At 38.9% G+C, this 22,297-nt stretch overlaps 1 protein-coding gene across 3 annotated transcripts in view; it reads right to left on the minus strand.

The window, feature by feature from the left end:
• The window catches only part of STK33 (serine/threonine kinase 33), a 145,434-nt gene that overhangs the window by 65,503 nt on the left and 57,634 nt on the right, over window positions 1–22,297 (minus strand). For 2 of the 3 annotated variants that reach the window (XM_011954380.1, XM_011954381.1), the window contains 4 exons: window positions 20,583–20,968; window positions 19,053–19,166; window positions 10,262–10,375; window positions 4,079–4,183 (listed from right to left, as the gene is read on the minus strand). In XM_011954380.1, the coding sequence (XP_011809770.1) occupies window positions 4,079–4,183; window positions 10,262–10,375; window positions 19,053–19,166; window positions 20,583–20,807 (558 nt within the window). In that variant the 5' untranslated portion in view covers window positions 20,808–20,968. Of the gene's footprint in view, window positions 1–4,078; window positions 4,184–10,261; window positions 10,376–19,052; window positions 19,167–20,582; window positions 21,734–22,297 lie in introns of those variants that run through there. The other variant, XM_011954379.1, reaches the window with a different exon arrangement.

A 22,297-nucleotide genomic window follows, 5' to 3' on the forward strand; every position in this document is an offset into this window, starting at 1 on the left:
TGACGAGTTGATGGGTGCAGCACACCAACATGGCACAAGTATACATATGTAACAAACCTGCACGTTATACACATGTACCCTAGAACTTAAAGTATTATAATAAAAAATGTAAAAATACACATATATCATAAAAAAATAATAATAATAACATGGAGAACTTGGTAGGGTGGAGAAGAATGAAGTGGTGAGGAGTGAGCCTAGAAAGAACAGGTTTGGGCCGGGTTGTAAAGAGTTCTGGATATCACGATAAGGAGTACGGATTTTTTTTCCTATATGCAATAAAGAGCCACTGAAGAATTTTAAGCTAGTGCCAGGGTTGCAGGGGTGCACGTGTATGATATTTCCAATTGTGCATTTCTAAATGAACACTCTAGCAGCAATGCAGAACACGGCTCAACAACCCTTTGCTATAGAGAGCAGACCCAACAGCAAATATTATTGGCTTTGGCTTTGCAGGCCATGGAGTCTCTTTCACAACTACGCAGTGCTGTTGCTATAGCAGGAGAAAGCAGCCATAAACAACACAACAAAGCTTTACTTCTAGACTTGAAATTTCAGGTTTATAGAATTTTTACATGTCAAGAAATATCACTCTTTTACACTTTTGCAACTATTTGGAAATGTAGAAACTTAGTTTATGGGTCATAAAAAAAAAAAAAGGCAGCAGGCCCAATGTGGCCTCAAACTATAGTATGCTGACTTTTGTTTATAGAGGGTAGATGTGAGGCATAGAATCGAGACCAGAAGGAGGAAAATGAAAAGATTTAAAAACACCAACAAGAAAGAAACAGTGGGACTTAGTGACTAACTGGGTGTGGGTGCTAAGAAGTCATAGCTGAAATGCCTGTTTCATATTTGCTGTTCATGTAGGGGTATATAAATTCCATATTTGCTGTTCATATAGGGGCATATTAAGATCACTTTAGGTATTCCGACAGCCAAGCCATCTATTGAGTCAAAAAAGATTCACAGTCAACTAAAAAGCAAGTCTTTTCCATACACATTTCTATTCAAACACAGCGTACCCTTTATGTCTCCATTCTAACCTATGCTGCTAGATTTTTGTTGTTTTTAAGATCTTGAGGTCTGATTTTGTTCTTATAAGCACTGTTAGTGCAACTTCTGTGTTCAATCAGTAAGTACGAAAACAGAAAGCGAAGGTTAACATCCTTTCTTCCTATAGCGCAATTCAGATTCACTGAATCTCAGGCAGTTTTAGAATTTCAAAAGTAACTATAAAATCTAACACATAAATAAGCTTTTGAACTGGACCATATTTTTTCCATTGACAGGACTGTACAGTTCACTGGTACATAAAATGATAAGTGAACTATTTGGAAGGAAAGGTTGGATTAGCAGTACTTGAAATATAAATTGATGTCAATTTTAAATACATAAGTTGGTCAAAGTTATATAAGTTATAACTGTTTTATAATTATTAGAAACAATTGTGTAGACCTGGAGAACATTTAGACTCACAAGAAACCATAGCATAGTCAGACTGGATGATCTGTACCATGGCACAACCAATCAGGTGGCAATTTCTATTAGTACTTCAGATGGCTTCAATAGAAGGTCTACATGCTTGTGTGTGTTTATGAGGCAGAAGGGGTCAGACCTGACCTACGTGAATTAAGTTTGGAAATCAATGCACTGGAAAAATCACAAATGATGGTTTCCTCTGCCTTCAAACTTATTCTAGATTTAGACTCCCGCTTGTGTTCATAATGGAGTAACAAAGACCAGACTTATCTTCCCACCTGAAACAACTTAAGAACTGGGCAAAATATATAAAACAGTAATTTTTACACATTAAACATCAGCCAGCATAGGGTAGTTGTTCCTGAGAGAGAGGAAACACATGAGGCAGTCCCCATGATTATTCTAGCTTGCTGTCTAGAGAGTTTCCAGACCACAGAACAGGGAGAGGGAAACCAAGCAGAGTCTAGCAGTCTCCATGAGTAGAGGGCACGGAGCCGGAATCCCAGGAAGGCCAAGACAACTAAAGCTCACAGGACAGAGCATCAAAGAGGAGAATGCTGTACAGAGAGAAATCTCCAGAGATTTGCAGAGGACTCCCCTCAATTCTTCAGGAGAGTATGAATCAACACATGTGTATAAGGAAACTACCCAAAGCTAGGGGGAAAATATGCAAAAGGGGCAGAGGGAACAATCACTGGAGCTTACACACAGCCAGGAACTGTTGTGCTCCCATGAGCCGGAGGTAAACCTCGTAATTCATGGAGCACTGGGGAGAGCCCCTCAGGAATGGGAAAAAATTATTCCTAAAGGTTGCTTTGGTGCCACCTAACGAAGCTTAAAGCAAGCTTCAAAAAGTATCAAACTGTTTCCAAGTGACTTAACTATATCCTAGAATAACGCTTAAGAATAATCATTAGAATATTAAAATATCTAGCATCTAACAAGGTAAAATTCACAACATCTGGCATCTGGCCAAAAATTAATAGGCATATAAAGCAGCAGGAAAGTAGAACCCATAATGAAGGGGGAAAAAAAAACCAATAAATTGAAACTGACCTAGAAATGACACCCATGATAAAAGTAGTAGAAAAGGACATGAAAACAGTTATTATAACTCTATTCAAGAAGACTGAGCATGTAAAGTAGACACATGGAATATATATATATATTTTAAAAACCAAATCGTATTTCCACTGGAAGAGATTAACGACACATACAATGCTACACAGAGAGAGATTACTGAATTTGAAGACAACAACAGAAACTATACAAAATGAAACAAGGAGATAAAAAATGTTTTAAAAAATGAACAGAGCATCAGCGAACTGTGGACAATATCAAGCAATCTAGCTTGGAGACCACAAAGTGGGATGAGGGGAAGGCAAATACAAATGTGAGGAAATAGTAGCCCCCAATTTCCTAAATTTGATGAAAACCATAAACTCACAGATACCTGAACCCCAAACACACACACACACACACACACACACACACACAACATGAAGAAAATGATCAAGGCACATTATAATCAAATGGCTTAAAACTGATGATAATGAACAAAACTATTCTAAGATTTGGGGATTAAAAAAATCACAACTCTAAGACTGAAAAGGGCAGAGACTTTGGGCATCATTGCCATATACTGCTCTCATAAAGGATAACTGTGGTCTTTAATTGCTATCAAGCACCCCTAATGAATCAAGCATAATGCACAACCCAAATTGACTATTACTACCTTAGAGACTGGCCTAGGAGACAGAGAACAATGGCTACCATTTAATGAGACAGATGCTTTATATCAATTGTCTCATGTAATCCTTCAACAGCAACCAAGTGAGGTCAACACTGTTAACAAGCCCATTTTACAGATGAGGAAACTGTGATATGGGCAAGTTGAATAACTTGTCCATGGTCTCATGGATAACTAAGAAGTGGTGGAGACAGGATTCAAATGCACAGGCAATATGATTCCAGAGTTCTTATGCCTAATCCATACAATATTACTCTTCTAAGAGAAAACACCCAAGCCCACAAGCATTAAACAATCTGGAGGCAGAATGGTAAATAATCCAGGCTTCTGAACAACTCTAAATAAAAATTACAGGTAAAGAGAAGAATGATAACATCTAGGGAAATATGAAGATAAAACACATTAGTAAGACATAGATGAAAAAAAATCTCCTACAAACTATAGTGAAAAATAGACTCATGCCAATTTGATTACGTAGTTAACTTTGCAAAATTCTGAAACAATTCCAATAAACTTTAATGGAGAAACTAAGGATCAAAGCAAAAGGAAAGGTACCTCTAAGAAAGTTTTAATCACTGTTTGGTTGTGTATGAAGTTGTTGTAATTTTAAACATTTGTTTTCAACATGCCACCCAAAACATATTACTGAAGACATCAATCTAATCATCAGACATTAATTATACAATCAATAATAAAAGTCCTCCACAATGTTCTCATCAATCTCCAGTGACAGATTCATGCCAAGGACATGAGCAACTGTGCCCCAAAGGGATTACTTCAGAATGGAACCATATTCATTTTGTAATAATAACAACTTTCAAAATGCAGCACCTAATAGAGCTTTACCTTTGGCGTTTCAAATACTTGTTGCAGATGTATGATGTGTTCATGTTTTACACTTTTCAGAATGTTCACCTCTCGTTCAAGTAACTTCACAGCAGAGCTTCCAGCCTTAATCAATGAAGAAACACAGATTTCACATAATGAAAATCACGCCTACATTCCTCGACAGAAAAGTTTGTTATTTTATGTTTTCCTACTTCTTTTCCTATAACTTCATATTTGAAGTGAATTCATACATTTTTTGAGATGTTTCTTTTTCAAATGATATCATGCTATTTATTCCCATGATCAGATTAAATTATGCTCCTTCTTTCCTTTGTCCAATTTTAAGTTACCTATAATTTAGCCTCAAGCCACATCTGTTTCTTGAATTGTTTCTATAACTTATATACAACATGGTATCTGTCCCCTCACAAAACTACTAAAATTACTCCAACTTTTAATATGCTTTTTGACATTTCCTTTAAAAATATGTTGATCCCTTGATGTTAGCATAATAAAAACAAAATCTACTTCCAAGTACATAAATTGGGGAAGATAAAAACAAAAAGTTTTTATTTTGTTTTGCTGTTGTCTTGTTTTGATTTGATTATACATATATACGAAAAAATAATAGGCAATGAGATTCTACACTTGGCTCTGCACTGTGTTATTTCCTGGCCTGCCTGGTTAACTGAGGGAGAAACAGAGAGAGAGATGGAAAGAGAGAGAGAGACAGACAGACAAAGAGAGAGAGAGATACAAAGGGAGAGAGATCTTGCCTTCAGATGTTAGATGTCTCCTAACATCTAACACTCACCATGCAGAGAGCAAAAAGCAAAGTCAGTAACACTCCAAGGAGTACCAGGACTTCATTTGGGGTGTAGGTAATTGATTATCTACAATGTCCTCTATCTAAGAAATTCGAGAAGGGTTTTCTCCACCCTCACCAACACCGCCCTGCCAAATCATCACCCCTATCAATCTTGAAATTGCCATTATTTGAGGATAAGCATTGTCCTCATTTATGGGTTTTATTTCTGTCTCACATGTCAGTGTGAAGAGAACACCAAACTGGCTTTGTGTGAGCAACATGGCTGTTTATTTCACCTGGGTGCAGGCAGGTTGAGTTTGAAAAGAGAGTCAGCAAAGGGTGGTGGGATTATCATTAGTTCTTAGAGGTTTTGGGATAGGCAGTGGAGTTAATAGCAATGTTTTGGGGGCAGGAGGTGTACATTCTCAAGGGTGAGGGAGATTATAAAGAACCTTCTTAAGGGTGGGGGAGATTACAAAGTACATTGATCAGTTAGGGTGGGGCAGAGACAAATCACAATGGTGGAATGTCATCAATTAAGGCTATTTTCCCTTTTGTGGATCTTCAGTTGCTTCAGGCCATCTGGATGTATACATGCAGGTCACTGGGGATATGATGGCTTAGCTTGGGCTCAGAGGCCTGACATTCCTGTCTTCTTATATTAATAAGAAAAATAAAACAAAATAGTGGTAAAGTGTTGGGGCAGCGAAAATTTTGGGGGGTGGTATGGAGAGATAATGGGCGATGTTTCTCAGGGCTTCTTCGAGTGGGATTGGGGCAGCATGGGAACCTAGAGTGTGAGAGATTCAACTGAAGAAAGATTTTGGGGTAAAGGGTGATATTGTGGGGTTGTTAGGAGGAGTATTTGTCATATAGAATTATTGGTGATGGCCTGGATACGGTTTTGTATGAATTGAGAAACTAAACAAAAGACACAAGGTCCAAATAAAAGAAGGAGAAAAATAGGTATTAAAGGACTAAGAATTGTGAGTACCCAGGACGTCCAATTAGAGAGTGTCCAAGGGGGTTCAATGTTATTGTTTAGTTGGTTGGCGAGTATTTGGGCTCTATCCTTCAGTATTTTTTTTAATGTTGTCCTATACCAGGCCAGATTGATTTAGGTAAAAACAACATTCTTCATTTAAAAATATACAGAGTTCCCCCCACTTTTTTTAGCAGTGAAAAAGTCAGAGCCTTGTCGAATTTGGATGAAAGAGAAATGCAAAGCCAGCAATTGTTTGTTAAAGAAGGATTAGAAATGGCTAGGAGAGAGTGAGATTGATAATGTGGTGGAGATAGCTGGGGAGAGGTAGAGGGTGGCATGAGAATAAGAGCGAGTATAAAAGTAAAGAATAGGACTTCATCAGGGTCAAAGTATTGGAGTGTACTTTGTCACTGAAGATCTTCCATACACTTAAAGAGAGACTTAAGGGTGGCAGTTTGAGGTAAAACCAGGAGCCACTAAATACCAAGAGCCTGAGAAACTGCTTGGGTGTTTTGACTAATAAAGGCTGGTCCATTATCAGACTGTATAGAGGTGGGAAGGCCAAACTGAGGAATTATGTCTGACAGAAGGGTGGCTTTCTCAGACCCTGTGGGAAAGGCCTCTACCCATCCAGTGAAAGTGTCTACCCAGAACAAGAGGTATTTTAGTTTCCTGACTCGAGGCATTGTGAGTAAAGTCAATTTGCCAGTCCTGGGCGGGGGCAAATACCTGAGCTTGATGTGTATGGAAGGGAGGGGTCCTGAACAATCCCTGAGGAGTAGTAGAATAGCAGATGGAATACCGAGAAGTGATTTCCTTAAGGATAGATTTCCACGATGGAAAGGAAATGAGAGGTTCTAAGAGGTGGGCTAGCAGTTTGTAACCTACATGGAAGAGGTTATGAAATGACAATAGAATAGAATGGGCCTGTGAGGCTGGAAGGAGATATTTTCCTTGGTCCAAGAACCATTTGCCTTGTGTGGGAAGAGATTGAAAGGTGGACGTTTCAGTGGAAGAGCAAGCGGGAGTGACCGATGAAAAGGAGAAAAACTGACCGTGAGGGACTGAAGTTGGAATGCTAGCTGCTTCTCTAGCTACCTTATCAGCATAAGCGTTGCCCTGAGCGATGGGATCTGATGCCTTTTGATGGCCCTTGCAGTGAATGACTCCAGCTTCCTTTGGAAGTAAAGCGGCCTTGAGAACAGTTTTTATTAAAGAGACATTAATGATGGAGGATCCTTGTGTAGCGCGGAAGCCTTTCAGCTCATAAAACAGCATGGTGGTGCAGGATATGGGCTCAGTATAAATATTGACGCATAGTCCCTTTACAAGAGTGAGGGCCGGAATTAAGGCAATGAGTTCGGCTTGCTGAGAGGTAGTGGAGGGGGGCAGAGCAGTAGCCTCAACGATAGATGTGGAAGATACTATAGCATAGCCTGCCTTTGCTGGTGAGTGGCGATTAGGCCTGGTGGAACTGCCATCAATAAACCAAGTGTGGAAAGGGTGAGGAACAGGAAAGAAGAAAATATGGGGAAATGGGGTGAATGTTAGGTGTATCAGGGAGACACAGTCATGGGGGTCAGGTGTGGTATCAGGAATAATGGGGGAGGCCAGATTGAAGTCTGGGCCAGGAATAATGGTAATGGTGGGAGACTCAACAAAGAGTGAGTATAGCTGAAGGTGCTGGTGGGGCAGAAAGTGCATGTGTCAAGCATGAGGAGGAAAATAGATTTTGGAAGTTATGAGAACTGTAGAGAGTGAGCTGAGCATAGTTTGTGATTTTGAGGGCCTCTAAAAGTATTAGGGCTGTGACAGCCGCTGCACGGAGACATGATGGCCAGTCTAAAACAGTAAGGTCAAGTTGTTTGGACAGAAAGGCTACAGGACATGATCCTGGTCCTTGTGTAAGAATTCTGACTGCATAGCCCTGCACTTCGGCTGTGTGTAATGAAAAGGGTTGGGATGAGTCACGGAGAGCTAGGGTGGGGGCAGTCTCTAAAGCTGTCTTCAAGGAATGGATTTAGGATCTATGGTGTCGGCTACATTTCCTTTTGTGAGTTTATATAATGATTTTGTTAGGATGGCAAAACTAGGTATCCAAAGTCGAAAGTATCCAACCATGCCTAGGAAGGAAAGGAGTTGTTGCTTTGTAGAAGGTGTTGGGGTTTGAGAGATCAGTCAGACATAATTGGCAGGGAGAGCATGTGTGTTTTTATGAAGAATTATGCCAAGGTAGGTAATGGATGGAAAAGAAATTTGAGCTTTGGAGGGGGATACCCGATATCCTTTGGAGAATAAATGCTGAAGGAACAGAAGGGTGTCTTGTTGGGAAGATTCAAAGGAGGGGCTACAAAGAAGAAGGTCATCAATATATTGAATAAGGTGAGAAGCAGAGGGGTGGAAATAAAGTAAACCATGAGAAAGAGCTTGGCTGAAGTAATGAGGGCTGTCCCTGAAACCTTGCGGCAGCACAGCCCAGGTAAGCTGCTGGGACTGATGGGTGTCAGGGTCAGTCCAGGTGAAAGCAGAGAGAGGCTGGGTTGGGTGCAAGGAATAGTAAAGAAAAAACTGATAGGTGGAAGTTTTAGGCCTGACAGTTTCCAATAAAAAATCTCCCTGCAAGGAATAACAAAGGTCCTATTCCTCCACCTCCCATCCACCTGATTTGGGAAAATACATAACGGTTCTTAAGGGAGTGGAAATGGATTAGTCATAAGGCAAATTTTGCCTAATTAAAATTTTACCTAGTGTCATTCCAGCTTCCAATTACCTCTGCTCCTCAACCTTTAGCATCTCAGGAGTGGGTGGGACATTGCCCATCATACTATGCCCCGCCCAAGCATTAAGCCACATTTATAGGTTAACCTAGAACAGCAGTCCCCAACCTTTTTGGTACTAGGGACTGATTTCATGGAAGACAACTTTTCCATGAACCAGGGTTGCGGGAGAGGGCATGGTTTCAGAGTGAAACTGTTCTACCTCTGATCATCAGGCATTAGTTGGATTCTCATAAGAAGCATACAACATAGATCCCTCACATATACAGTTCACAGTAGAGTTTGTGTTCCTATGAGAATCTAATGCCACCACTGATCTGACAGGAGGCAGAGCTCAGGTGGTGATGCTCACTCGCCTGCTGTTCACCTCCTGGTGTGCAGCCTGGTTCCTAACAGGCCATGGACAGGTACCAGTCCAAGACCTGGGGGCTGGGGACCCTCGACCTAAAGGATCAAGAGAAATAGTGACTGTGAGGAGTGAATTTTTGTCTAGACAAGATATGGAAAGTTACCCCAATTTCTCCTAATATCCATCTCGATTCTGTTTCTCTCCCCTTCCCAAATGGCTTGACCTGAATATAACACAATATTACACTATTCACTTCATATACTGACTATATAGTTTTATCTTACTATCTTATGGTCTCACAAACTCTCAACATAAATATGAATATGAAAGATTATTAATTCCTAAAGTTGCAAGTAGGCATGATAGTTACATAACCCAAAAACTGAACCCCTAACCCTACCTAACACCAAAGAAGCAAAGGAAATAACATCTCAGGCAGCACTTAGGATGCTACCTATGGTTCTAAAGAATTCTAAAATTTTCTAGAAAGGCTCTTAATCCCTTTATTAAGATTGATATGTTACCTTACTAAACATTAGGGAGAAATGGTATGTAATTTGCTACAGTTTGTTTTAAATAATACATAAAACCTACCATTTTGTTTTTTAAATGTGATATTTATCATCACAAATCCTAGGGGAAAACACCATAATGTTGTTTGGTTTTTCCCAGGCACAGAAATGCAAAAGGTTGATGAAATGATCAGGTGTCAAGTCTAAGGTCTCAGACTTTATCATCAAGAGAAGCCCAGTCGTTTCCCAGTTCGAGAGGAAATCTAGTGAGGAGTGCGGCAGATAAAAGAGCATAATGTAGATAGTTGAAGCAAAAGTGATTCAACGTGAAAGAGCACGCAGGATGAATAAACAGAATTAGCTAACAGTGAGGAAATGAAAGGAGAGGATAGGAGAAAAGTATATCAAAACAACATCAGGACAGAGTATCAGCACTTCTAGCTAAGATATCTCTAGCCCACAGCCCTGTGCCTACAGATACTGAGAACCAGCCCTTATCTTCAGCATACTCTGGTAAAATTTACCTATTTTTTGTTATATTGGTTATATTATTCCCTCCATTTGTTTTTTCCAGGCAGCACTTGCCTACTTGAGTTCAGAAACTAGTCCCTTTCCAGGAGGCTAGAGAAATGCCATGCTTCTCCAGGGGATCAGCCCAGGCTGGGACCTCGGGGTGAGAGGCAGCTTGTGTTAGTGTGAAAAGCTGTACTGCCCACACCCACCCTGCACTAACACTGTGCCCTCAGTAGGATGCTGCTAATGAGCCTTACCTTTTCTTTGTTCACTTTTTTAATTGCCCACTTCGTTTCTGTTTCCTTGTCTGTCGCTTCAATGACCATCCCAAAGCTCCCTTTTCCCAATATTCTTCCAAAGGTATAGATTTCCTGGAGGGAAAAAAAAAAAAAAGAATTCTTTGTCTCCCTATGCCATTTAACAGCTATTAAAATGAACAGCCGGGCGCGGTGGCTCACGCCTGTATGCACTTTGGGAGGCCAAGGTGGGCAGATCATAAGGTCAGGAGATCTAGACCACCCTGGCTAAAGCGGTGAAACCCCATCTCTACTAAAAATACAAATAATTAGCCGGGCGTGGTTGCGGGCACCTGTAATCCCAGCTACTCGGGAGGCTGAGGCAGGAGAATGGCAAGAACCTGTGAGGCGGAGCTTGCAGTGAGCCGAGATGGCACCGCTACACTCCAGCCTGGGTGACAGAGTGAGACTCTGCCTCAAAAAAAAAAAAAAAATACTCACCCAAGGGAAAAGAGATTCTGCTCCAAGTTAAAATCAAATAGAAGACACTACATATTTTCTCCAATATTAATAAACACATCTTAACCAAAAATAAGTGTTGATGAATTTTATTAAGTGTCCTTTGGAGGAAAACCATAAAAATCCTAATGGTGAAATGTGGAAAAACTCAAAAGTATAAAAATGAATCTCTTTCAAACTATAATATATTAATGAAATATCTTCATAAGAAAAAGGATAAATGGAGTACTAATATATATACCTAAGTGTGTGCAGATATAAAATACACTCACACCAAAAAATCCCAAATCTCTGAGAGCTATACTACAAAATCAACACATAGTAACTACTGAACAAATGTTTCCTTATTTAACAACTAATGCTTTCCCTTTATCTTATTAAAAATCACTTTTGTTTTATTCCTTTTGCTTTAGAAAAAGCAGTATGTGACAAAAATTTCAACACAGATCAGCACTGAGAAAAAAAATAACCACTACTCATGAAACCATCATCCAAACCAAGAACCCATCCTCTTATCATTTAACTTCTACCTACAAAGAAAGAATACATTGGTTTTGCCAACACCACCATTTTGGTTTGCATTGTAAATAATAAACAGCTAACTCATTTACACTTTCATTTCTTGTAAATTTGGTTTTGGGGGAGTCAGTCTCCCTGATTCAAATCAACTCAGTTTCTAGACCCATCATGCATAGGAACCAGAACATGGGAGAGGAGCTGAACTAATGCCACTAGGTAATGCCCTGGTTGGATCAGCTAGTCAAAGCCTTCCATAGAAATGCCACTCTCAAAATTCCACTCTCTCTCTCTCTGTGTGATCACTTTCACATTCACCATGTGTATCAGTCCGTTTTCATAATGCTGATAAAGACATACCTGACACCGGGCAATTTACAAAAGAAAGAGGTTTATTGGATTTACAGTTCCACATGACTGGGGAGGCTTCACAATCATGGCAGAAGGCAAGGAGGAGCAAGTCACATCTTACATGGATGGAAGTAGGCAAGGAGAGGGCTTGTACACAGAAACTCCCGTTTTTAAAACCATCAGCTCTCGTGAGACCCATTCACTATCATGAGAACAACATGGAAAAGACCCGCCCCCGTGATTCAATCATCTCCCCCTGGTTCCCTCCCATGACACATGGGAATTATGGGAGCTACAAGATGAAATTTGGGTGGGGACACACAGCCAAACCATATCATTCCAACTCTGGCCCTTCCCAAACCTCATAACTTCACATTTCAAAACCAATCATGCCTTCCCAACAGTCCCCCAAAGTCTCAACTCATTTCAGCATTAATTCAAAAGTCCACATCTAAGACAAGGTAAGTCCCTTCTGCCTATGAGCCTGTAAAATCAAAAGCAAGTTACTTACTTCCTAGATACAATGGGGGTATAGGCATTGAGTAAATAATAGCCATTACAAATTGGAGAAATTGGCCAAAACAAAAAGGCTACAGGCCCCATGCAAGTCCGAAATCCAGTGGGGCAGTCAAATCTTAAAGCTCCAAAATGATCTCCTTTGACTCCATGTCTCACATCCAGGTCACGCTGAAGCAAGAGGTAGGTTCCCATAGTCTTGGGCAGCTCTGTCCCTGTAGCTTTGCAGGGTACAGCCTCCCTCCTGGCTGTTTTCACAGGCTGACATTGAGTGTCTGTGGCCTTTCCAGGTGCATGGTGCAAGCTGTCAGTGGATCTACTATTCTGGCGTCTGGAGAATGGTAGCCCTCTTCTCACAGCTCCACTAGGCAGTGCCCCAGTAGGGAATCTGTGTGGGGGCTCCCACCCCATATTTCCCTTCTGCACTTCCCTAGAAGAGGTTCTCCCTGAGGATCCTGCTCTTGTGGCAAACTTCTGCCTGGGCATTTCCATATATCTTCTGAAATCTAGGTGGAGGTTCCCAAACCCTAATTCTTGACTTCTGTGCACTTGCAGACTTAACACCACATGAAAGCAGCCAAGGCTTGAGGCTTGCAGCCTCTGAGGCCACAGCCCAAGTTCTATGTTGGGCCCTTTCAGCCATGGCTGGAGTGGCTAGGATGCAGGGCACCAAGTCCCTAGGCTGCACACAGCATGGGAATCCTGGGCCCAGCCCATGAAACCACTTTTTCCTCCTAGTACTCTGGGTAATGGGAGGCGCTGCTGTGAAGACCTCTGACATGCCCTGGAGACATTTTTCTCATTATCTTGGGGATTAACATTTGGCTCCTGGTTACTTATGCAAATTTCTGCAGCCAGCTTGAATTTCTCCTCAGAAAATGGGATTTTCTTTTCTATTGCATTTTCTATCACAGGCTGCAAGTTTTCCAAATTTTTATGCTCTGCTTCTCTTATAAAACTGAATGTCTTTAACAGCACCCAACTTACCTCTACAATGCTCTGCTGCTTAGAAAGTTCTTCCACTGGATACCCTAAATCATCTCTCTCAAGTTTAAAGTTCCACAAATCTCTAGGGCAGGCGCAAAATGCCGCCAGTCACTTTAGTAAAACATAACAAGAGTCACCTTTACTCCAGTTCCCAACAAGTTCCTCATCTCCATCTGAAACCACCTCAGCCTGAATTTCATCATCCATATCATTACCAGCATTTTGGTCAAAGACATTCAACAAGTCTCCAGGGAGTTCCAAACTGTCCCACATTTTCCTGTCTTGTTCTGAGCCCTCCAAATTGTTCCAACCTCTGCCTGTTACCCAGTTCCAAAGTCACTTCCAGCCAGGTGTGGTGGCTCATGCCTGTAATCCCAGTATTTGGGAGGCCAAGGCGGGCAAATTATGAGGTCAGGAGATTGAGACCATCCTGGCCAACATGGTGAAACCCCATCTCTATTAAAAATACAAAAATCAGCTGGGTGTGGTGGCCTGTGCCTGTAATCCCAGCTACTCGGGAGGCTGAAGCATGAGAATAGCTTGAGCCCAGGAGGGGAAGGTTGCAGTGAGCTGAGACTGCACCACTGCACTGCAGCCTGGCGACAGAGCAAGACTCCATCTCAAAAAAAAAAAAAAAAAAAAAAAAAAAAAGTCACTTCTACATTTGTGGGTATATTTTTGGCAGCACCCCACTCCTGGTACCAATTTACTGTATTTATCCATTTTCACACTGCTGATAAAGACATACCCGAGACTGGGCAATTTACAAAATAAAAAGGTTCATTGGACTTAGAGTTCCACATGGCTGGGGAGGCCTCACAATCATGGCAGAAGGCAAGGAGGAGCAAGTCACGTCTTACATGGATGGAAGCAGGCAAAGAGAGGGTTTGTGCAGAGAAACTCCCATTTTTAAAACCATCAGATTTTATGAGATCCAGTCACTATCATGAGAACAACACGAGAAAAACCTGCCCCCATGATTCAATCATCTCCCACAGGGTCCCTCCCATAACAAGTGGGAATTACGGGAGCTACAAGATGAGATTTGGGTGGGGACACAAAACCAAACCATATTACCAGGCAACAGGTAAATGAGAGGCTTGTCTTTGTATTTTCTAATGCGCACATTCCTTTCTTTTGTAACAGAAAATTCAATGCCCAACTAATTACTCACCTCCTTCATGAAGGGTTTCCTTGTTTCACACAATTGTGTCTGTTCTGTTATTTTTACTCCTATCACCACTTATGCATTGGTCCTCAAACAATATTATTGCTTTTTTGTTTACAAACCTTTTGGTTCATTTTTTTTCTTCCAAGACAGTCTAAAAGCTCCTAAAGGAGCTGTTTCTTTTGTATCTCTTTAAAAAAACCTAGCTCCTCTCTCTTCCTTGATACCACTTAATAGCACATAATAGAATTAAAGTCAGAAAACTTAATTACAAAATGGTACAAAACATAATTTTATTTTTATATTTATATGCAACTCTCAATTATATACAGAGATACCTCAGAGATATTGTGTATTCAGGTCCAGACCACCACCATAAAGCAAAAATTTCAATAAAGCATATAAAAGTTATGTTTACACTATATTATAATCTATTAACTGCAATAGCATTATGTCTAAAAATGTACACAAAATTTTAAAATGCTGTATTGCAAAAAAAAATGCTAACAAACATAACAATGCAGTTGTAATCTCTTTGCTGGTGGAAGGTCCTGCCTCCATGTAGATGACTGATGACTGATTAGGGTAGTGATGGTTGAAGACTGGAATGGCTGTGGCAATTTCTAAAACTAAGACAACCATGAAGTTTGGTGCATCAATTGACTCTTCCTCTCATAAAATATTTCTCTGTAGCATGTGATGCTGCTTGATAGCATTTTACTCACAGCAGAACTTCTTTCAAAACTGAAACCAGTGCTCTCAAACCCCGCCACTGCTTTATCAGCTATGTTTATGTAATATTTTAAATTTTGTTGTCATTTCAAAAATGTTCACAGCATCTTCACCCAGAGTATATTCCACCTCAAGAAATCACTTTCTTTGCTCATCCATAAGAAGCAATTCTTCACTCATTCATGTTTTATCATAAGACTGCAAAAAGTCAGTCCCATCTTCAGGCTCTACTTCTAGTTCTCTTGTTGTTTCCATTATATCTATAGTTACTTTATCCACTTAAGACTTGAACCCTTCAGTCATCCATGAGGGTGGGAATCAACGTTTACCAGACTCCATTAATGTTGATATTTTGACCTTCTCTCATGAATCACAAATGTTCTTAATGGCTTCTAGCATGATGAATCCTTTCCAAAAGGTTTTCAACTTAATCTGCCCAGATCCATCACTATCTGTAGTAGATATAACCTTATGAAATTTATCTCCTAAATAATAAGGCTACAAAACAGAAATCACTTTGATCCATGGGCTACAGAATGAATGTTGTGTTAGCAGCCATGAAAACAACATCCATCTTGTACATCTCCATTAGAGCTTTTGGGTGACCAGGTGCATTGTCAATGAGCAGTAATATTTGGAAAGGAGAGTTTTTTTCTGAGCAGTAGGTCTCAAACTTGGGCTTAAAATTTCAGTAAATCATGCTGTAAGCAAAGGTGCTATCATTCAGGCTTTGTTGTTCTATTTAAAGAGCACAGACAGAGTAAATTTAGCATAAATTCTTAAGGCCCTAGGAATTTCAAAATGGTAAATGAGCACTGGCTTCAACTTAAAGTCACCAGCTTCATTAGCCACTAACAGGAGAGTTAGCCTATCCTTTGGGGCTGTGAAGCCAAACATTGATTTCTCCTCTCTAGCTATGAAAGGATTAGTTAGCATCTTCTTCCCATATAAGGCTTAAATCAGTTGTTTAGTGTAGCCACCTTCTATCAATGGTCTTAGCTAGATCTTCTGGATAACTTGCTGCAGCGTCTACATCAGCACTGGCTACTTCCACCTTGCACTTGTATGTTATACAGACAGCTACTTTCCTTAAACCTCCTGAACCAACCTGTGCTGGCTTCAAGCTTTTCTCCTACAACATCCTCACTTCTCTCCCCTTCACAAAACTGAAAAGAGATAGGGACTTGCTCTGGATTAGGCTTTGGCTTAAGGGAATGTTGTGCTTGGTTTGATCTTCTTCCAAATCACTCAAACTTTCTCCATATCAGCAACAAAGCTGTTTTGCTTATCAGTCATGTATTCACTGGAATAGCACTTTTAATTTCATTCAACAACTTTTCTTTTGCATTAAAAACTTAGTTAACTGGTGCAAGAGGCCTAGCTTTTAGCCTATCTTGGCCTTCAACATGCCCTCCTCATTAGACCTAATCATTTCTGGCTTTTGATTTAAAGTGAAAGACATGTAACTCTTCCTTTCACTTGAAACACTGCAGGGTTATTAATTGTCCTGACTTTAATATTGTCTCTCAGGGACTAGGAAGGGCCAAGGAGAGGGACAGAGATGGAAGAATGGTCAGTCACTGGAGCAATCAGAATGCACACAACACTTATTAAGTATGCCATCTTATATGGGTGCAATTTGTGACACCCCCAAACAAGTACAATAGTAACATCAAAAATCACAGATCACAGATCACAATACATACAATAACGAAGAAAAAGTTTGAAATACTGTGAGAATTACCAAAATGTGACACAAAGGCACAAAATGAGCATATGCTCTTGGAAAAATGACACCAACAGACTTGCTTGACATAGTTGCCAAACCTTCAAATTTGTAAAAGATGCAAGATCTGCAGAGGGCAATAAATCAAAGCACAATATGATGAAGTATGCTTATATCTTATAAAGTGAGTTAAATCTCAACTAAAATGATCATTTACCCTTTTCTCATTTACAAAATAATCCCTTCATAACCATTTCCCCAATTTTTCTTGTCCTTTAAAAGTTAAACTTTCATTTTCTCTCTAAATGGAACCACAATTTGAAGACAGTATTTCAGTACTGTTTAAATAGGAATTCTAAAATGAGAAATGGCCAACTAGTTTTTTATAAACTAATCACTTTGTTCAACTAACTGCTTTGATATTAACACATGGTGATGAAGGAGAAAATAGTTTAATATTTCTAATAATTGTGTAAGGATGATATTAAAATGATAATGTAGATCTATTTTTATTGACACAGAAGAAGTCCATGACATAGTGTGCAGTGTGAAAAGCACATAAGATATGATTTCATTATGAAAATGTATGTATGCAGAGGTGCTTACATGGATATCCGGGAAAATGTTCATCTAAATATTAAAAGTAGTTATGTAAGGGTAATAGAATTGTGGATGATTGTAATTTCCTTGTTTATACTCTTCTGAAATGTTTAAAATATTTAAAATGAGCCTATTTTATGGGGGAATAGAAGCTTCAACTTCAGCTACACCAGGTTAAGGTTACTTCTTTAAAATACATATATATATTTGAAATATCCCCTAATTTAAAACAGGAAAAATGTTAAAGAAAAATAAAACAAAACTAGTACATGCATAGAAAAAGTGAAGGTAATAATTTTTAAATTGGTTATATCTGGTTGATAATTTTTATTTTCTCCATACTTATATTTGCCTAATTTTTCACAATGAACACAATTTGCTTTTATAAAAGCTCTTAAGACTAAATTTGTTATTTATTTATTTTATTGTTTTTGGAGACAAGGTCTCACTCTATCACCCAGGCTAGAATGCAGCAGTATGATCATAGCTCACTGCAGCTTCAAACTTCTGGGCTCAAGTGATACTCACATCTCAGCATCCCCGCAGTAGCCAGGACTACAGTTGCATGCCACTATACCCTGCTAATTTTTTTAAAAAATTTTGTAGAGAAGGAGTTTTGCTGTGTTGCCCAGTCTGGTCTCAAACTCTTGGCCTCAAGTGATCCTCCTTCCTCAGCCTTTCAAAATGCTGGGATAACAGGCAAGAATCATCACGCCTGGCCCAAGACTAAATTTAAAACTTGGTAAATTTGTCTGTGTGTGTTGTAAGTACAGGCCTTTAATTAAAGGGGAGAAATTTAAACTTTTCAAGTCAGAGTTTCTCAGGCCAGGCAGCTTTTCTAAGCACTTCATGTAAGTTGCCAAATATCTTTTAAAACAAGTTTTGACGTCAGGCTTGATCATTTCTAGCTTTTGATTTAAAGAGAAAGACATGCAACTCTCCCTTTCACGTGACCACTGTAGGATTAATAATTGGCCTAATTTCAATATTTTTGTGTATCAGGACTAGGGAGGCCGAAGGAGAGGGAGAGAGATGAGGAGTGGTCAGTCAGCTGAGCAATCAGAACATAAACATTTATTAAGTATACCATCTTAAATGGGGGTGCAATTTGTGGTGCCCCAAAGCAATTTAAATGGTAACATTAATGCAATTTTCTTCTTTTTGTAGTTGTTCTTACTGCAGTTTAATGTAAAAACACACATTTTAATTTTTTATTGTTCTAATATTTAATTCATATTTTATATAATAATTTGAATCCTGGAAAAATAATACTGGTATTTATCCAATCGCAGGATGGAAAAGATGGAGGAGCTCATGAGGGAGATTCTGGCCTCACTATCAAGGAAGTGAACAGCCAAACTAAAATCATCTAGTCCTTTTCTGCATCACGAAAAGGTCTAAACAAAGACTCCACTATTGCTTTCAGCAATGGCCAAGACCTGAAGATGAAACTATCCTCATTTTATCTAATGAAAATGTTCTCCACTTTAATTAAAATCCACTTGGTCCTCCATAAACAGAAAATAATTAATCTGTATTTTCTTTAGTAAAAATGTTACCATACTTGAAAATGGTATGTTTCCTCTTTTCTTTACTTCCTTTCTTTAGAGATTTATTTTTAAATCATTTTTTTCCATTAACCATTGACTTAAAAGAAACCTGAAAGCTCACAGTAGCTTAATTTGCTTTCTATATACCTCAATAGCAGCTCCATTCTCAATCCTTATGTGAGGAACTTTCCCTTCTGTAAAGTTGCCCCGACCCCACTGTTGTTGAGATGCTTTTCTCTCTACATTTGAGGTTCTTGAGGGCTGGGATCAAAAAAAAGAAAAAATTAATAAAAAAAACAACAACTTTAAGATGTAATATTCTTGGTTGACAAAGAATCCTAATTTAGATAATCTGGTAACTCCTTAACGTGTGCCATGTTTACTATGTACAAGATTGTTTACTGTCTTTTTCAAATTCTAAGCCCTGCGCAATTCATTGGCTCATTAGGTTAAAGGAGACCTTAAGAAGTTATTCAATCCAATCCCCTGAATCCAGGAAAGTCTACATGATAACCAGCACAGCAGATTCATCAACGTTTACCTAGTCATTCTCTGAAATCAAAGAAAGCAACTTTATAGCTTTCTCAATCACTCTCCTTTCACAATTTAACAACCATCTCAAATAGCTTATACATAAATTATTGGCCACTCAAAAATATGCTTTGAGTGAAAATAACATAGTAACAACTCACTCTGAGACATCCATATAGCAGTAAGTATATGGTAACACAAATCAGAAATAACAGTCAAGGGAGAACATATGAAGAAGGTACAATTTTGAGGAATGAGAACCTGACTTTTCTTAGCTTATTGCTCTCTGTCTCCAAAGTTGTGCTGTATCAACCACAATCTTACACACTGCCTATTCTATATAAAGATGAATATGGCCAGGCACGGTGGCTCATGCCTTTAATCCCAGCACTTTGGGAGGCCAAGGTGGGAGGTCCTCCATGAGGTCCAGAGTTCGAGACCAGCCTGACTAACATGGAGAAACCCCCTCTCTACTAAAACAAAAAATTAGCTGGGTATGGTGGCACATGCCTGTAATCCCAGCTACTCAGGAGGCTGAGGTAGGAGAATCACTTGAACCCAGGAGGCAGAGGTTGCGGTGAGCTGAGATCGTGCCATTGCATTCCAGCCTAGGTAACAAGAGCAAAAGTCCATCTCAAAAAAAATTTTTTTAAAAGATGAATACATCAAAATCAGTACGACTGGGTAGCCACAGATTATTTGTAACTAATGCAAACTGATTTTGTTAAGTATAGTTCATATTCCACCTAGACAACCACAACTTAAATAACAAAGCCATAACTACCCTTTACTTAACCACAACCATAAATCTCATTCTTCATCAGCTGAAGAAAATACTCAAAAATTTAGATTTAATTCAACTTGAAAACCAATTCATTTCTGTATAAACCATTAAAAAAAGAAGTTGGGATAACATGTTTAATTACCTCATGTCCTGAGAAATAATTAATTTGGGCAGTGGTTGGAAACATAATATAACAAGTTACTAACCAAATTTACTCACCTCTTCTGTGAGAAAGAAATGTTTAATAGTTATGAAGGCAATGAATTAACTAACAAGAACTCATGGGATATGGATGAAGCTAGGAGTGCCATCAGGGAACAGGATGTCAACTTGTGCTTAGATGTGGAATCTTTGATATTTACCAAATCTTTCCCAGAGGTTATGTCTCTGTTGATACTTTTTTCTTTTTTCCTCTCCAGTGAAATTAAAGACTCTGCACTACCAATGCTTGATGTCTGTGACATTTCCACTACTAAAACTGGAGGAACCCTTGTTTTGCTGGAACACACACAAAGTACATCTTTCTGAGAAGCAGATGAACAGTCAGGGCATTCTATGGATTTTTTATCTAAGTCACTATCAGCCATTTGTTTAACTCTGCAACAAAAGCAACTTTAAAAATCCTTCCACTGTTTGAGGAAGAAAACCAGAACAGAAAGGATAAGGTAGTTGATGGTGAAAACTGTAACTTCGAACTGGTGAAGTCCTTAAGTTAAGGATGCACTGGACACATATTCACACGTGAGAGCTGCAGAAAGAAAAGAAATCACCATTTAGATAAATTCTTATCCTATTACCATCCTGGAAATCAGAGAAAAGCTAGCAACTAGCCACTAGAAGCATCCTGTATAGACATGAAAAGGACAAAATAGGACCACAAAACTGCTGAAAAACATGGTCTAAAACAGCATCTTATCAAACTGCAGTAGTGGGTTATGAAATCCATTTTGTGGGTTGATATCACTTTTTAAAAATAAAGTAGAATCAAATAGATAATAGAGTATTTAGCATACCTCCTTGGAAATTTCTGTGAAACTTTTAATTAGACAGATATATATGTATAGAGTGTGTGTGCGCGTGTGTACTTGATCACAGTATGAAATGTATTTCTTAATGTCAGTTGTGGTTTTTTAAAAGGTTTAATATATTAGTGTTAAATATACATTATTATGGTTTCAAATTTTAAACCTTAATCTATTTATTATTAGAGCAAATTCCTATTACATACTTTACAAAGGAGTGAATAATTCACTTTTTATAAAACTAGCTAATCCTAAAAGTTTAAGTATCCTCATAAGTATCCTCATTTTTATATTGAGCAAAAATAAAAATGAGTGGGTGCTATTTTTCCCTGAGCCTAAAATAGGTATGGCAGCATTTTACTTAACGAGGACCATTGGCAGCTGCATAGTGGCAAGTTGGAAAGATCTCATTTGAGGAGGAAGAAAAATACACTCTGTGGTACATATAAAGGAGTACCTTGAGAAACTTCCAGAAGTAATTGGGAGCACATTATTATAGTTTTATGCTATACCATTTCAGATAGTCTTTAAAAGTAGATTTTGTAGTCATAGATTGATAAAGCTGGGGATATATGCAATATACCGTTATCCTTTGAACTGCAATAAACTTGACTAGAATAGGAAATTAAATATATTTATTTCATTAAAGAAATAGTTGGTTTTCTAATCAGAAAGCTGTGCTGACTTTTATCCAATCCTTATCTATTGTGATTGGCAGGAAAATCTGCCAGGCCCATAGGATTTTATAAAAGATACTGCTAGTAGTTTACCTAAAAGTTGTCCTCCCATTCTTTCTTACGAACAAAATTCTGATTTTCTTTGGGGCAGCAATATGCTCATTAACATCCTACATTTCCGGGCTTCTCTTTCAGATTGGGGTAGCCATGTGACTTATGGCCATTAAGATTAATAGAATGCAGGCAAAGCTGCACTTACAAGAAAATGTATACTCTTAAACCTTTATTAAAATCAGAGGAGAAAGGATAAAAATATACTAAGTGTGCAGTCAAATCTAAAAGTTAGAAAAACATAATTAAAGAGCAAGATTAAGAAAC

Source organism: Colobus angolensis, unplaced genomic scaffold (assembly GCF_000951035.1).
Source record: "Colobus angolensis palliatus isolate OR3802 unplaced genomic scaffold, Cang.pa_1.0 Scaffold381, whole genome shotgun sequence".
Taxonomy (NCBI): Eukaryota; Metazoa; Chordata; class Mammalia; order Primates; family Cercopithecidae; genus Colobus; species Colobus angolensis.